At 42.0% G+C, this 17347-nt stretch overlaps 1 protein-coding gene across 1 annotated transcript in view; it reads right to left on the bottom strand.

Moving 5' to 3' along the window:
• Window positions 1–214: 214 nt before the first annotated feature.
• LOC118247027 (vesicle-associated membrane protein 2-like) overlaps window positions 215–17347 on the bottom strand; it is a 39432-nt gene continuing 22299 nt past the window's right edge. The window contains exons 2-5 of the mRNA XM_050712535.1: window positions 7351–7468; window positions 3998–4156; window positions 2788–2839; window positions 215–363 (exon numbers count right to left, since the gene is read on the bottom strand). Of these exons, the coding sequence (XP_050568492.1) occupies window positions 347–363; window positions 2788–2839; window positions 3998–4156; window positions 7351–7468 (346 nt within the window). The 3' untranslated portion in view covers window positions 215–346. The remainder of the gene's footprint in view (window positions 364–2787; window positions 2840–3997; window positions 4157–7350; window positions 7469–17347) is intronic.

Genomic DNA, 17347 nt, shown 5'->3' with positions numbered 1-17347 from the left:
CAATCCACCTTACAGCATCCCTTTAAGCAGGAGCTTCCCCATAGCCGCTTTCTCTGATTCTGAGATGTTTGGAATGCTTTTCATATATTACAGTTTCTGAAGGTCAGTGCATACACATTTTAAGACACAGTGATAAACAGTGTATGGAACTACTTGGCAGTATTTAGCTGGTACAGTTTCTTGTGGAAACAACAGAATTCCAAAACACACCACATTGAATGCTTATGGGTTATTACAAGCAAAAATCCCAAGACACTGGGAATTAAAAAGCGGAGTTCAACAAAGGAACACTGATACTGTTGGTTGATGTGAACAAAGTTGTGCCAAGTCGTCGTCCTTTGCTTTTTCAAGTGGAGAAATAAACTGGGAAAGGAAGCAGAAGGGGAAAAATATGATGTACAACAACAGTTATGACAGTTACCATTGTGCTTTAGCTCACAGAAGCATGTGCTCTCCGGGGAAGGCAAACACCTTCAGTGCATCCTGCTGAAAGAGCACGACACGTCTAGCACACAGCATGCCTTCCTGGCTGGAACAGGGCTGCTCCCCCCCATCAAAAAGCTCTTAGAGGGAAAGCTGGAGTGGAAAGCAGGGGAGACTGCAGCTCCAGAAATAGAAAGGGCAAGGACTGATGTTGATGTGAGTAGCCACCCCCAGTTCCAGCAACACTTGCAGTCCCCCACGGCATAGCTCCTTCACTGAACAGCTGGCCTGCTTTTCCAGGGACCCAGCATCCGGACAGAAGGTAGCCTGGTTTGGGCCATGTTACCACCCGTGGCAGCTTGTTGCTGTGAGGAACTACCCTATCTATCCGTCTCTATAGCCAGCCCTGCACTGAGGGTATGATCTTGTTCACATTCAAATTAGCAGCACTGAGGAAGCCACGCAGACCTTGTCTGTGGCAGCATTTGGACACTCGATGTCAACCAGCATTGCATACTTGAGAGCATCTGTGAATGAGTACACCACTGACTTCAATACACAGGGTCCTTCCTGAAGCTGCCAGCTTCAGACAATATTACAGAAGGATCAAATAGACTGAAAAATAATTTTAAATCCAGAGCTTAAATGCATTTAAATCTCACCAAGCCTGCACTAGATCTCACTATGGTGAGCCATGACCTGGGTTTGATGATGTGACATTCAAGTTTGTGATTAAATGCCCTAAAACACAACCTAAGCACGTCAAACCTTCTATTTCTGTTTCCAAACTTAGCAAGGCAGGCATCCAACTTCTAAAACCATGAGGAAAAAATGTTATTACTTATAATAGAATTACTTATACATAATTTCAGAGTTAACATTTAAGGAGAAATTATGAGCCATCAAGTCTGCTTTTTTACTTTCTTGTTAAGATATCACAGAATACTTGATGATGCATATATACACAGCAGCCAGTTCAGGGGCTGCACATCTGTCTTCCTAGGCTGCTGCCCTAAGCTGCAGAACAAAGGCCTGTCTTTCCTTTGAAGCCACTTGCCTGGAGTACCCAGTTAATATAGTTAATTAATATCTAGCCATTTGCCATTCTTGCCGTATCAGAGTTACGAAACCCTGCAATCATTCTGGGTCACTCTGGTGCCAGCGTTCGTAAGACTAATAAACTTCCACATGCATCTCAATCCATTTAGTCATGTTTACAGGTGCTCCTGTAAGCCTCCTTTACAGAAGTACCAGAGGAAAATGGAAACATGCCAAAGATGAGGCGTGTAATTTGAGAGCTGGGAATTAATTCACATCCGCGGTGTAGCCTCCTGGTGAATCGCTTCTGGGTTACTAGCTGTATTGTATAACTCCAGAAATCCCCCTTTTAGGAGTTAATGCCATGTTACTGGAGAAGGGTCACAGGAGAGCACCTGAAGAGCAGCGCAGAGGAATTGCAGCCGCTCCAGCTTCACTGGGGACCCAACTTAAATGCCTCTGTGTGAGTGCATGTAGCAGGGGGAATAAACAGCATGAGTTAGGGACGTGCACACGCCTGCAGGGCTATGATCTTACTGGCATCGAGTTGGAACTAGATGGTCTGTAAGGCCCTTTCCAACCCAACTCACGCTATGACTCTATGCAGTTATGTCACATAACAGCTGTTGCTAGCCCAGCGGTTACATAACGAAATGTTCAGTTCCTGTCATTACGAGATCCCTGGCTCCCAACTAGCACAAAGGCCATAATTCATTCATGTGCTCTCCTTCCTGTAACAGAAGGGTAGAATGAGATGATCTTAGAGACAAGAAACCAGTAAGACTTTGGGCCACCTTTTACCAATATTTAGGTATTCAACATGCAAAGGGTTTCTCAGAAGCAACAATATCTCAAATTCTAGCTGATTTGGTAGAAACTAGGCATCTACATGCTTTTTTTTTAAAAATAATTAATGTCCATTTGCATGTGGTCCTTCACCCTCATTTTTATAGGCATGAGCTAATTCAGTGATTACTGTTCTCACTAGAAGCAGCTAGGACTGTGGCCCTGGTTCTCATGAAGATATCTGACACTGCATAAAAAAGCATACAAACATGAAAAGGGAAAGTCTTTAGTCCTAGGCAAAGCTATGTAACTTGCTAATGTAAAATACATTAAATGTCAGCAAATTCTACCTATGTGTCCAAGAAGCTTGCAGTAATTCTCACTATAACAGCATGACACTAGAAGGGGAATTTCACAAATTAATCTGTTTAAACATTTTATATCCTTTTTTGTTGTTGTTGTTCTGTTTTCTAATATATCAGCACTTTATAAGTCACAGAGATGTCAGATCATAAATGAAAGAAAAAATGAATTACTCACTTATAATTATAATGAGAATGACTGCGCATACTACACCAAGGATGATCATCATCTATAAAAAGAAAGTTATGAGAAAAAAGAGAAAGTCAGGTTTTCACATGAAAAACATTAACCCCTGAGGTTTTTTTTGCTTTTATTTTGTGGCTCTTCCTGTGCGCTTTTACTTGCAAAGACTCACTGTATTCGGTGTGGCTAAACCTAGCTCAAAATCTGGGTCTGTAGCTCCAAAAAGCCCCTCTTCCTGCACCCCTTGGCACAACAACTGCTAGGAGAAGTCCAGACAAACTGCCTAGTTGAGTTTCTAACCTAGATCCACTTCTTTCTAGAGTGTTTGTACGTGTCCTTTACCCAAAATACTCTGTCTTGCTTTACATTTCATAGCGGTGTGGATTGAAGAGATGAAGCAGGTAACAACAGGCTGGTAAAAAGTGCATGTTGGATTCTCCTTTGGAAACAGGTGGTTTTATTTGGCTGTACATGAAATGTCAGTAGCAAAGATGGTTTAGAAGAGAAATGGGAATTAAGCTGAACTTTTGGCACAGCGTTCATGAGTTGGTGGTGCATGTGTAGAAGAACGCAAGGTTGTGGGGTCTTATATGAATAAAAGGAGCTGAAGTTTCTGGGTCCAAAAAAGAGAGCTCCTGGAGAAGGTCTGAAAAAGCAGAGGAGAATGAAGTTCCCTCTACTTATGGGAAAGGATGAGGCTTTGAGGACAGCAGAGGAGACAGCTGGTTGATTAAAGATCTGCACCTCTTTAAAAGAGACTGGCATTTCCTCACTTCTCAAAGCAGGTTGTGGACAACCCCCTCCTTTTTTTTTTTATTTTGTAGTTGACCATTCTAAAGAACAAGGAGCTGATCGTCTCCCACTTATTTTCTCCAACTTCTGGTATTCACTGCGCCTGATTGGGTTTTGTGGTTTGCACAGGGAACTCACAAATCACCATGAAATGCTCTCCCATCCCTATCTGCAGACACTAACAAAGGCATTAAAATTTGGATCCAGATTGTATATGCTGCAGAAATGATCTAAAGAATAGATTTGGTAAAGATCAAAGTTGTTTGGCATATTATCTTGGATTCTGGATGTCAAGGCATCCTCTCCCCTTGACAAGAAGAGACCATTTAGAGATCCCATCCTAGAATCAAACTCCCAATACATGACGCCTGCCAATAAGTTGTTCTTAACAGGAGATCTTTGTACTCCTTACCTTGCAATTTTTCCACCAATATTTTCTCTTCAGTTTGGCTGCACTGGTTTCAAACTGTGAGGCACCTGCTTGCAATGCATCTGCCCGGTTGTCAAGCTCTGACAGCTTCTGGTCTCTTTCTAGCACCTTGTCCACGTTCATTCTCATGATATCGACCACCTGCAAAGGTATAGCCCCGCATTAGATTCCACACACAGTAAAGCCAAAGGTCACCCATACATTCACACTCCGAATTATATCATAGTGAAACCACTCTTTTGCCATTACAGTATGTGATCGTAAGTACTTGGACAGCGACCATACATTGAGAACAAGATGAACACAGCTAAACTGTGCCCAGATGGCCTTAAAGAAAAAAAAAAAAAAAAGGAACATTATGAAATATAGTAATTAGTTTAATTAAAGCTTTTGATTTCCTTTAGCATACAAATAACTGTTTCACTATAAGATAAAAAAAAACTGATAGAGACCTGTACCTCTACTACAGTTTGGTTGAAAATTGTCCAGTCATCACTAAACACAAGCCATTATTTTCCTTATGCATTTAATATAATTTCCTTATCTGAACTAGAGAAGTTGACTAGGTAAAGGCCATTCTAAGAGGAACGATATGTATTTCCTGACCAAGAAATTTGCTCATTCTGAGAGAGGGACGTTTTTCGTCAGACAAGAGGCAAAATTCAGCCTGAAGGGTAGCAGGGAACTCACGTCCCATCAATGGAAAAAAACGTGTGCACATCCAGTACACAGAAGGTAAGGCCTATTCATGCTTATATTTTATACATTGTTTTAGAGAAAATCCTCTTCCAGAAAGCCAATAATCCTAAACAGAAATCCTGTACAAATTCATAAATGATAACAGAAATGTTAGATGGTACACCAGTCTCAGATTTGTTTCCTTTATCCACCAAACTTAAAATAAAATAAAATGCTTTGATCGACTGAAATTTTCTTAATTGCTTTTCCAAACCAAAACCTTCTAGGCATTTCATTTCATATCAATTTTTTAAAAAAAATTCTCAGCTGGTATTTAGTTAAATTTTGTCTTGGTACAATGTATCATAGTAAAAATTTTAAACTATTTGAAAATGCTGAAACAAAATACTGTAAAAATTTCCTACCACTTCTCTCCTTTTTTGGCCAGAACTATTTATTGAATTTAACATGAATGCTGTGAACATTTGTTCATCCAAGACTGCATTTTTGTCAAATAAGTAAATATTTGTCTAGCCTAAAAGCAAGCCTTAGAAAATAAGCTCTAGGATGCCTAGAGAAATTACAGGGGAAAACCCAGCAGAATACAGCTGAAATGCAGAATTCAGAGGACTGCCAATCATTTTAATAATGCCAAAAATTTGCTCTTAAGCAAAATCATGAGCTTTGACTTTCGGTTTGGGATCTGAAGTGCTGTGCACAACAGCAGTTGGAGCAGAAGAGTAGCCGGAGCAATGTGGTGCTCTGCCGTGGTGTTTGCTGCCACCTACAGATTACTTTCCCAGAAACATGAAAGAAAAACGAGCAGGAAAGATCTAGTAAGGACAATCAGAGGAATGCTTAGCAGATCAGACAGAACCGTCTGTGCTGTAAGCCCCAGTGCCTTCACAGGACTGAAAGACCGGTAGTGTTTGTCTCCCTTGGCTATTCTCATACTGTGATTTAATTCCATTCCCTGTTAAACAATATCTGCTGAACATGCGGTAGCCACACAAAACTAACCCATACCAACCTCCATCTCCCTCTCACACTGGAGCTGAAGAAAATGTGGGTGCTAATTATCACCTGCATAATCCTCAAGTCCAAGAGCTACACACTCTCCTCTCCTACTGGGTAAGAGTTCAAAATAAGAGACAAAATTTCTCCACCATGCTTCACAAGAACTTGCTTGGGCTTCAGTGAGAATTATCAGCCTATAGAATATCTCAGAAAGTTGGGGCTCACTGGCCTCACTGGAGCCATCTCCTTTGATGTGCTTGAAGAGCCCTACATGTCTGATCTGCATTACTCCTTTTAAGTAATAACGAGCGATTATTTTTCATCTTTATAGGGACAGATACTTTTACTGTAGCTCATATAAACACTTACAGCACCATTATGAAGTAACATGTTCAGTACAAGAAGTTTATTTCATTATTCTGACCCAAGACAGAAGCTGAAGTGTCATACTCCTTTCCCTGCTGCAAGAGACACTCCATTAACATCAGTGAAGTTACAGTGATGTGAAAATCAGTGATAATGAAAGAACCGGGCCTAGATATTTCTGCAGACAGAGGATGTTCTTGTGATCAGCTCAAAGCATCAGCAAAAGGGAGGCCAGAAAGACCCTGGTTCAGGTTTCAGCAAAGAAAAGTTCTCAAAGAGACAAACCTCAATCTGACAGGTGTATTTAATTCATCTTAAGAAAAGCATTTGAGTTGGGTGTTGTGAGGTCTTTTACAGTATACCTAAAGCTTTTGAAAAGAGGCCTTTCTGCTGGTAAACAGCTATTTTCTAGCTTTTATTTTACTGACTTTGAATAAAAGAATCACACAGACCCTGGCCATTTCCCCATGGGCAGTAAGTAATTACTTAAGTCTTTGTAGGGGGTTTAGCAAAACTCTGTACTAAGTAGCCAGCACACAAATGTCCACAGCAAGTGTGCAAGGATGCTACAGCTCCTGCTGTACTCCTGTTACACTCAGGGTACACCCATGAGCAGCAGTATGCTTGTTCACTCCCATTACCATGGCAGTTAGATGGACGTTGGCATTACAGCCAAGGTGTCAGGGATTTTCTGTATACTACAAGAATTTAAGAATCCATGCTGGAACAGGCACGTGTTCCTCCAGGACCATTCAGAAGGAGTGAGGACTTGTTGAAGATGTTGTTGTGATGTCATGTGTGGGTGCCTTTCTTTGGGGATAAATTCTGATGATTAATCATTACAGCTCTGACTAATAAACACAGCCCTCACCTGTACAACACTCATAGCTTGCATGTAGCTACAAGAGACCAGTGGTTTGTCTCTATGAAACAACCTGTGAGATTAGCATACAAACTTTAGGAATGCAGGAACACGTTAAAAGAGCTGATTCACTATGACATCTCCTCCTAATGTGACTACCTGTGATGAATTCCTGAATCAGCACCGATGTCCATACTTATTCTGCGGAAGTGTTACCAGTACAAGAATGTTCACACTCAGAATACCTCTTGTACTGTCTGCCTCCTCATAAATGCCATCCTTTGGTAAACCTCATTTCCTAGACCCATCGTCTTCAGACAAGCAGGATCGCTAGTGAGACAAGCATCTTAAAGAAAAAAAAAATCACAACACCACCCCTGTGGTGAGCAACAAATCACGTGGAGCGACTTACCTCATCCACCCGGGCTTGTGTCTGCTGCAGCCGTTTGCTGCTTGCCACACTGGTAGCAGGAGGTGGCCCTGCAGCCCCAGCACTGGTGGGACCTTGGGTAGGTGGAGCTGGAGCAGACCTAGATCCAAAACAGAGAACATAGAAAGTGACTGAATCCATTTTCACTTGTTCACTACTCTCTTCTGGAACAAGTCAAAGGTTTGTATCTCCTTTAAAAGGAGTTGTCCATTGTCTGACAACCCTCCATTCCTGGATCACAGCCCTGATGTCCCATTCCATCCTATTCTGCAATTAGTTTGCACACTATATCTGGTTGGGTCCATATCAAACTCTTCCCCTCCCTTGCTGCCTCTTTAAAAAGCAAGCAGTTCTGATCATCTACCCTAGGTTAGGCCAAGGACCAAACCGATCACGGGCCTGGCTAGCAGGGCAGAGCTTACATCCCACTAAGAAAACAGACGTTTGTCCAGGTGTTTTGTGGCGACATTATAGGAGTTAGGGCTGCAAGCCTGTCTTCTTCCTCAGCATGCTGAAAGATGTGCTCCCCTGCTCCTTGATGTCGAGCTGGAACCTAACCAAGTAAAGATAAACAAAGGAGAAGAGAGAGAAATGGAGGAGGAAGTGGGGGCAAGAATCGCACTGCATGGGGTTAGTCATCTTGGGCACTCAGCAATGTTTAAACACCCCACTGGTGGTCACCAAATGCCCGCCCTGAGCAGCTGGCCAGGCTTGTGCACCTGCCATGGACCCCAGATGAATATTTGCAGCAATGCTTTGAACAGAGCCCTGATCTAAGCATCAGCTCCAGTCTTAAGCATCAACATCGGTTTCCCCCAAGCTTGCTTTAAAATAACAGAAGACAGTGAAAGCCCCTTGAAATGCAACAGATCAGGTCTATGCCAGTGCGTGAGCTTGTGCAGGCACGTCATCCTGCCAGCCTGAACAGGGTCCGTCAGCCTCAGCCAGTCCTTCTTCACACCCACACTTTCGATGTGTGAAACCTTACCTTTCGTTTCAAGGGACCCCTGCCACTTCTTCCTGCAGGGAAATAAAACCCTTCCTGGAGCTGCAGAGGAAATCCCTTAAGCATGTGAACTGAAAAATATCACAAATCCCACTCCTGCATTACCAATGCCTTCCCACATTGACAGACTGAGAGAACACAGTGTTTCTCTGTGAATCATTCTCTTTTACACCCTGGGGTCTGATTAATGCTGCTGGAATTATGGCCCCATTAAGACACTGTCAAAGTGCCTAGAGGCATCTAAAGTTTGTTCCCTAGAGGTACCTAAAGCTGCAAAATTCAGTTTGACAGCACTGCCTGTGGGGTGAGACCCCTACAGATAACTGTGACCCTCACACAGACTCCCAGTGATGATGCTGCTGTTGGCAGACCTGGAGCACTGCTGCATCTCACACTTCTTTTTTAAACTGCAGGTGAGAATGGCATTGTCAAGCTGTAGTTGAAAGAAAAGAATTTGAGCTGTACAGAAATCGCTTATGCCTTGAGGACCTCACAGCCCCTATTAAAAACATAAAAGACCAGATGCTGTTGCCACCTGCAACAGAATTACACCACTGAAGGACCGTGGGCCAGGATCCCAGCAGAATTTACTCTGAGTTTACACTGTCATCACAAAGGATCAAAATCTGACCATAACATATATGAGACCAAATAATGCCAAACAAGATCACACCTGGAGCATTAGTAACTTCAAAAGGAATTCCTAGAACTGTTCAGATCAGAACAACTGATCTAAAACTGAAATTGTGAAATTTCTTTGCTGTCAAAGAAGTAGACAGGCTTTTCCCCAGTCAACATAAGCAGATGTTTTTCTGGGGAAGCATTGTGTCATATTTCTCACTACTACAAATGTTAGCACAAGAGAGGACGTCTGTTATGTACTGCTAGCATCCCGCAGACTACAGGAGTGAAATGCATGAGAAGAAGTGTTAGAAGCCACATGTTTTCACTAATAAGCATAGCTCATAAGTGCAGCGGTGTTCTTGGTCAAATCTGTGATCACTAAGAAGTTCAGTGCTCTGCCATATACCTTTTCTGCCCAGTAATTGTCATCTTTTTTTTGTGTGTGTGTGTTTGTGTGTTTCCCTGGCTGTCCTTAAAATGATTTGGCATAAAGTAGACACTTCCAAGTTTGTTCTCTTCAAGCTCCTTGCTGCCGTCTAATTTAGTTTAAACTATTTTTCCTGGGGTTGCTCTGCTCCCTGTACAAGCAAGGAATGGTAACAGCAATGGTTGCTTTTACAGCTGCCTTTACCATCCGGCTACATGTAGCTGCTGTAACTACCAGAGAGAGATGACAATCTTTATGCTAAGGTACAGCAAGCTTGTAATTAACAACCACATCTTAATCAATTATGTAAAATCTAATACAAGAGCAGCCAGAGCTGGATGCTGCCTACAGAGCAGATCTACCCTTCCCCAGCCTTTTGTCTCTGGAGTTGTGCTCTCTTTACACAACACCAGCGCCTGCCTGACTTGTAGCTTTGGGGGTCAGAGCAGTGAGCAAGCAGAGGAGCACTTGCCAGCAGAGGCACAGCATCCAGCACGCACACAGAGGGCAGCACGGGTTCCCAGACATGCTGTAGGAAGGCAGCTAATGCCACCAGCAGGTCTTGCAATTTAACGAGGCATAAGCCCTCTCACATAATTAAGCAGCACATAACATCCAAAAGAGGTGAAACAGGGACAAAAGTACCTGCATCACCTCCTTCTCCCAGCCTCCCAGGGCACTTCGGAGCAGGACTGAGGGTCTCCATGCTTCTGGGTCAGCCCTGTCAGTGTCTGAGCTCTGCAGAAAGGATCCCAGCAGGGCGGCAGCAGCAGCAGATGGTACTTCTGTGAGCTACTAAGGCCCCAGTTCCACAAGGCATTTGTTAAGTTTGTCTATGAACCTACATTTTCTAATAAAGAGGGAAGCGAAGGCTTAAGTCACTGGAAAGCAACAATGTTCTCTGGGATATTCTGGTGCAAAAATGGTAGAATGAAAGTCCAACCTACATTTACATTGTTCTATTGTTGCCTCTGTACTGTGTCACATCAACTTACAATTTCTCAGAAGCATTACTCAAAGGAATTTATGCAAAACATTAACGCTATGTTAGGCTTTCTTTTAAAGTAGTGATGCTTCTTGTACTTCAAAGTCCTACTTCTCGTGGCCTGGCCTGTTTTTTAGGAGCTATAAAAGAATGCAAAATCCATATAAAAGCCCTGTCACTGGGCCCTTAGCCTTCAGACTTGTGTACTAATTTTTTAGGAGGGAGTAAATACAGTTATCACTGATGCTGAGAATCTCACTGTCAGGAACAGGTCAAATTAATTTTGCAAGAAATAATGCTCTATTATTGCTGGTGAAAAAGGGGTATAAATCCCTAGCAAATCTTCTTAAATAACAAGTACTGTTGCAGAGCACTGTATTACACTCTAGGAGAGTGACAAGTGACAAAGAAGTAATACCATGGGCAGGCTAAGCACACCTGAGGACAGCCCTGCACACTTGGAGCAGTTAGGTCATTCTTTACGTAACCTCAGTTGTGTCCTTGCTCCCCAGCATGCCAGTTAGCACATGAGCAATCTCACTGATTGAAAGCAAGTGCTGGATCTGTGTATGTACACAGCCACCTAGGAAGAAACATTTGGGAACTGTCCTAGTGATTCAGTAAAATGGTCTCGGCTGACTCAGGCTTCCCAGTTCTTTTGGTTACTTGCTGGGCCTGAAGCTGTTAGGTCAAAATCATGGCTAGCAGATATCTCACCTGCATATTTTGGAAGCGGTTTACTGCTTAGCTCTAACAGGTAAAGGGAGCTGCAGCTCTAATTAAGAGAGAATTGGGGGTATCTAGCATTACTGTTTTCCATTTCAGCACCAGTTGAAAGACCATTAAGGATGACCATGTATCTAACGTCTGGGAATATTTGCCTGACACATACTACGTCTTGGTTCATCTGTGTGAGCTATGTAGGAGAATTTTGTTGGTCAGACTAAGGAAGGGAGATGCACAATGCAAATACCAGGAGGATGCCAAGCCATCAGCATGGCTGCATGAGAGATGCTTTGGTATAGTTCACGTTAGGACCTTGACAGCTGTCTTCAGCAACTTGTTCTTGGTTTTAAAATCTCAGCTGTGGGACCTAGTCCCGTCAAAGTCTTTATCCTAACAGCATTGCAATAAGCTAAGGAAAAGCTATTATTCCTGCACACATCTGGGAAACTGAGGTACAGGGAGATAGGTGAAATGCTGTGTCCCAGGAAGTCCTAGCAGCCTAGGCCTCACCCTTGCCATCCTCCTGCTGCCCTCTTCTTCAGCCACTGGCTCCAAACCAAAGCTCACAAACATATTTCTAAGAGCAGGAATCATTTTCAACCTCTCAGACTTAAAGACTGAAAGACACGCATAGTTAAAGGTTACAGCGAGAGGAAAGCAAATGATACCAGACAGCTGTAGCTGGTATCAGCTGGCAGGGCTCAGGGGAGGGGGCAGGGAATCCGTGCAGCAGCAGGTTTGACTAATGAGCCCTATAAAAAGTGAAAGCAAGGAGGCAATTTTCTATGAATCCCAGTCTGATTTCTCTTTCCTCAAACCCTCTCCCTGTTGTTCTAATAAAACAGAAATTTGCGCTGTCTCTTTTCGTCTTTATTTTTTAACTGCCCAGGTAGTGTATCTCTGTAGAAAATATTTGCCACTGTAACTAGCCAAACTTTGGTACATTTAAGACTCTGTTCTTGCATTTGGACCCTTTCAAAATCAGTCTATCTATCTGGGCATGACCGCTTAAGTGAGGTTTGACAGTCTGTGGTTCCAAAGGCACTAAAAAACAAGCAAGCTGTATTTAATAGTAAAATATTAATAATAAAAAAAATCAGAACACTTCCATAGCATCGTACTGTTGAGACTTAACTCTAAACCAACAATTAAAATCAGCTACAAGTGCAAATTCATACGCTATTTTAGTGACTAAACATGTCAGTGAAGATCCAGGACTTAACAGTAACTGGAGAAAAAAAGAAAAAGGGCTCACAATTGTCCCTGGTACAGAGAGCGTTCATCTGTGAATTTAGATACATCTGAAAGCTTTGAGACAGGGAGGATTTATAAGGAAATAAAGGAGCTCTGCAGCACTGGGGGATTGTTCTTGCAACATTGTTCAAATTCTTTGAACAATGCAACAGTGCAGCAATACAATTTATTTTTTTTGCAGTAAACAATTTTTCTACTGCTGATTTGCAAGGGAGAACTTTTACTGACAATACTTAACAGTCTTCTGCTTTCTGGAGGGATTTGCTGGTTCCCAGCGTACTGATAATTGTATTCTTCCAAATGGGACCTTATTTCTGCAGCAGGTCAGTTTGGCCAACACCAGCACAAATGATTTTCAATCAGTTTAGCTAAGTGCAATTTGACACAGTCCCCCCCAAAAATAGCCTAACCAAAGAGGGCAGAGTAAAATTCTGTGCTAACCTCCTTACATGCCATCTCTCAAAGAAATTGGCACCTTTAATATCTAAACTCCTTGAAATTTTGGGCCTTCCAGCATTGTGTGCCTAACTGTACAAACTTAACAACGATACAGGGCTAGCATAGTTGTGGATGGGCTCTCATGTTCCTGTTTGGGATCGTGTGTCTAGAAACCAAGTGCTATCTATCCCAACACCTCCTGCCAAAATTTTTGCTTTTCCCATAGCAAAATGTGATAGTGTCAGATGGCAGGTCCTGTAACTCTTTCAAAACCACACACTAATGTCAGGAGACGTCCAGATAAAGGACACTTCCAACAACAACTGAAAAATAAGTGTCCTTTGGAATTAGGTTTCCAGCCATCTTACAAGTCGATAATCATGTTCTCTGCCTGTAAGGTGAAAGGACTCTTCAAAAGTAAACCCTGGTTAGAGAACACGACCTACTTAGTTCTGAGATAGGTGCACTCTCAATAAGGGACTGCTTTCAGTTCTGTTGCCCACTAACTGTAGGTATTTCAGATTTCTAGTTGATCTTCCCCTCTCAAGTTACTATTCCCTGCTCCAAGCTAATTTTATCTTTGCTTTCATTCTACTAATCTCACTTTCACAGGCAAACAAAGCTGCTCTATGGGAGTAAAGAAGGTCATGATATCATAAAGCTGGTTAGAGTGAAAAGATAATTATACTGTTAACAGGGGAGTGTCACTGCTGGGCTAATGGACAGTTGCATAGCTGGGGATGGAAAGAAAGGTGTTTTCAGTCCTACGAGGTTTCACAGAGGGAGCAGAATTAACTCCCAACAAGACCAATCAGGCTTCCTTCACTACCAGGGAACACTCACAGTTTTAATAGAGATGATGTTCTTCGTTCTGCTTTTCAGTGTTCCATCTGAGACCTTCAGTATTCAGTAAAAATGTGACTATTGCCAATTAAATGGCTACAGACTTTAATTTAGACTCATTGCATTCTCTGACTATCAATTTTAAAATGATTTCTCATTCTATTTGTAATAGTTGGGTAGTAATGAGTAATAGTGAATTGGTCGTAGGAAAAAAAAATCACATATAAAAGGAATTAGCATTTTGAGATGTCTTAATTTTGTGAAGAAAGTTCTGCTTTGAACACGCTTCTGTTCCCAAATGTGATTTTCATACACTGTCAGCAATATTCTACAAGGCCTCTCCGTTATTACAAAATATTTACTCTGCTCATCAGCCAAAGAATAATGCCCTACGTTTAATGTCCTGGGAACACATTTAATTAAATATTCCCACCAGTTTATTATGACTGTATTGACCATCTGGTGTGCTAAATATGCACACAGACGAAAAATAGAGGAACCTAAGACATCATCTTTAATTTGATCATCACTTGTTATGCTAGTAATGACTGACTGATTTACCTTCTCCAGTATCTTCTATTCAAGCCAAATAAGTATTACTTACAAGGCCCAAAGCACCTGAATCCTAAATTAAGCCAATTAGTTCAGCTGAATGATTTTTGTGACAAAGAACTTGCCAGAAAGAGTTGCATTATTTCCATAATTTCCCTAAATCACAGTCTTCACAACAGCCAGTTGTGGTGACTCAGGCGGGGTTTCTGTTAGTCAGAAAAGCAACGCAAGGCAGGATTCCTCTTCTGAAATATCAACGCTCCAGATTTTTTTTAGATTCTTCTTTCCCTTGCTGTCATCTTTTGCAAAGGCTGTGGCTTAAGATAAAGTCAACACAGTGTGGGGATATTGATTCATGTGTTCACCACTGACCACGCTTCGCACAGTAGTCTGATGGATTTGCTTGAAGGATGATTAAGGGTGAGGTGACTCAGGGTGGTGTTGGACACATTGTAGGTTCACGAATTGAAATTCAGAACAACACTCAGATGCCAACTGTCAAATGTATGTTAGCGTTAAGTGATCACCTACCCTAAAAGTATCTGCACACAGACTAATTCTATCATGTCTTTAGATCCCAGCTCACCACTCTCTTCTTCACCCTTAACTGGACAAAAGAAGGTTTCAACAAAAATATTTGGAACTAAAGAAGCAGACAGCCAGCTACACTCACTGTTATAACCTGTAGCCCATCTGATCCACTTAAAAGAGCACTCAGTGTACCACTTAATCCGCAGTTAGGAACTGTGTTGACCCTGGCTCTAATCACGCTGTGATACGGGTTTTTTAAGCCCCACTATTAGCTATGTTTTTATACCTAAGCATTTGCCTCTCCAAAAGCAGTGGCAGCGATGAAGGCTCCCCACAACCTCACACATATTACGGAGCACCCAAGGTAGCTGATCAGCTTGTGGGGCAGCTCCGGTGCACCCCGCTGCAGAAGGGAGCCCGCTCACCTCCTGCCAGCACGGCCTCACTGCTGCCCTGCCCAGATCAGCGGGGGCTTTGCCCCTAGCAAACCTCTGCATCAGGCTAGTTACAGATCTGGGTAATCTCTGATCACATTAGGTATATTTTTTCACAGCTACAAGGGCTGTAAATCTATATACTTAAATAGAGAGTACTGAAATAGCTGAACAACTTCAAAATAAACAATCTCCTTTTGAGGTTAATTTCCCTAGACAGAACAGCACCTTTAGCCACTTATTTTTTTCTTTAGAAAAAGGTTAACTCTCATTGTTTGCTCATAACGTATACATAAATGAACGTGCTGCTACAAAAAGTACCAGATTATAGTTAATGTTCCTTATGCTCCGTCAGCACCTTGTGTTTGGTTCTTAATCTGTCCCCTTTGAGCCGATGGAGTCTTCTGCTCTGTCCCTGACAGCTCTGTCTTGCACAGTGATGTTACTTAATACATAATAATGGAGAAAGAAAACTAAGACCGACCATCACAGGAAGAGTTGCATTTTTCTCCCTAGGAATTTTAGCTTATAAATAGAAGAGTGCTTTTACTGGGCATTAAAAAACAGACACCACCCTCAAAAAGAGGACAAAACAAACACACACACACACACACAAAAAAAAACCCACTACCATACACACAAAGAAAAGCTTCAAGAGAGAAATCAAATCCTGGATAACATGAAGCCTTTATTTTCCTCATGCTAGGTTACTGATCTGATTGTAGGGAAAGAGAAAAACAAGTTGCAAACTGAAACAACACTGGATTAAAGAAGAAAATCCCCAAAGCACACTAGGCTGTGGGAAGGATGAAACCTAACAGAACAATGCTTCACTTCGTGTCTTACTGGGCTATGGCTGAAACAACTCAAGAATAAAGTGATAAATACACCGAAAGTATAATTGCTGGTGGTTTTACCCTCCGTATCAGAAGAAAAAAAAAGAAACACTGTTTCCCTTGGAAACTATAGGGGCAATATATAAATACCAAATACTTCACTAAAGAAATGCTTCGGAAATTCAGGATTCTAAAGCCAGAGTACATCTGAACAAGCCAATGACATTAAACATCCTGGACTGCTGGACAATCCAGACTTACAAAGCTCTACCTAGAGCCTCTGGAACAGTCACTAAGGACACAGTTCAGTGGAAACGGTCAGTGTTAAGCAAATTCCCAAGCCCTATTTCTGAACAGAAAGCTGATGAACTTGAAGTTCATGCTGACATGGTACAGCACGGTTAGACTTCACCTGTGTTCTCAGGAGTAGAAGCATCCCCTATTTCTGCCTTTCTGTGTAGGCTATCAGGATCACGGGCTAAACCCGAAGGAGTAAACAGGCAGCAGCTGGGCCGGGAGTGGGAGGGGAGAATCTGGGCTGAGTTTGACTCAGTCACCCCCTACTCACTGACTCATGTACTGATGCAGAAGAAACTGCTGTAATTTGTGCTAGTTGCAGTCAATTATAAGTTAACTCTAATACAGAAGAGAAAGAAATGGTACGAGTGACACACTTTCCCCGCTTTTAAGTAATATTTTTTGGATGGAAAATACTTCTTATTCCTCTCTTTTGAGAGACCCAAATTAAAATGTAGGATGCTTTGGGGCTTTCTAGTTGCTTGTAAATTTCTTCATTGCATTCTAATTATGTTTTACAAAGAAATTAACTATTACCTTTTTGTTGTTGTTTTTTAATTAAAAAAGCCCTACGAACCATAAAACAGCTGAAAGATAGTCACACTTCCATCAGCAGTGAAATGTTTTTGTAGTCTTGCTACATACACCTCTATACAGCAGCAGTTTCATCACAACTTAACTTCATAGGGTAATTACCAACCTTACTTATATTAATGCTCTATTACTAGGAGGCTTATTAAGCTTAAATCTTCTCTAACTACTTGGCCAAGATTACTGCACAGAACATTTTATCCCACCTACTTGTTACCTAAACAGCAGACACACGGTGTGCAAGAGTTAAGAGAGAATAGCAAAAGTACCTGCATAGAAAGCTCAGCTTTCATCCTTACTTCTCACAGAACATCACATTCAGGTCTTGGAGAGCTGTCATGAAACATATCTACCATCTGCAAGTGACCATGTCCTAATCACAGGTGCTCCACCTTCCCATTGCATTAGGACTCATATGGGATGTTTTTTCTCCCC

This window comes from Cygnus atratus, chromosome 9, assembly GCF_013377495.2.
Source record: "Cygnus atratus isolate AKBS03 ecotype Queensland, Australia chromosome 9, CAtr_DNAZoo_HiC_assembly, whole genome shotgun sequence".
Classification (NCBI taxonomy): domain Eukaryota; kingdom Metazoa; phylum Chordata; class Aves; order Anseriformes; family Anatidae; genus Cygnus; species Cygnus atratus.
This window is presented reverse-complemented; position numbering and strand designations above follow the sequence as displayed.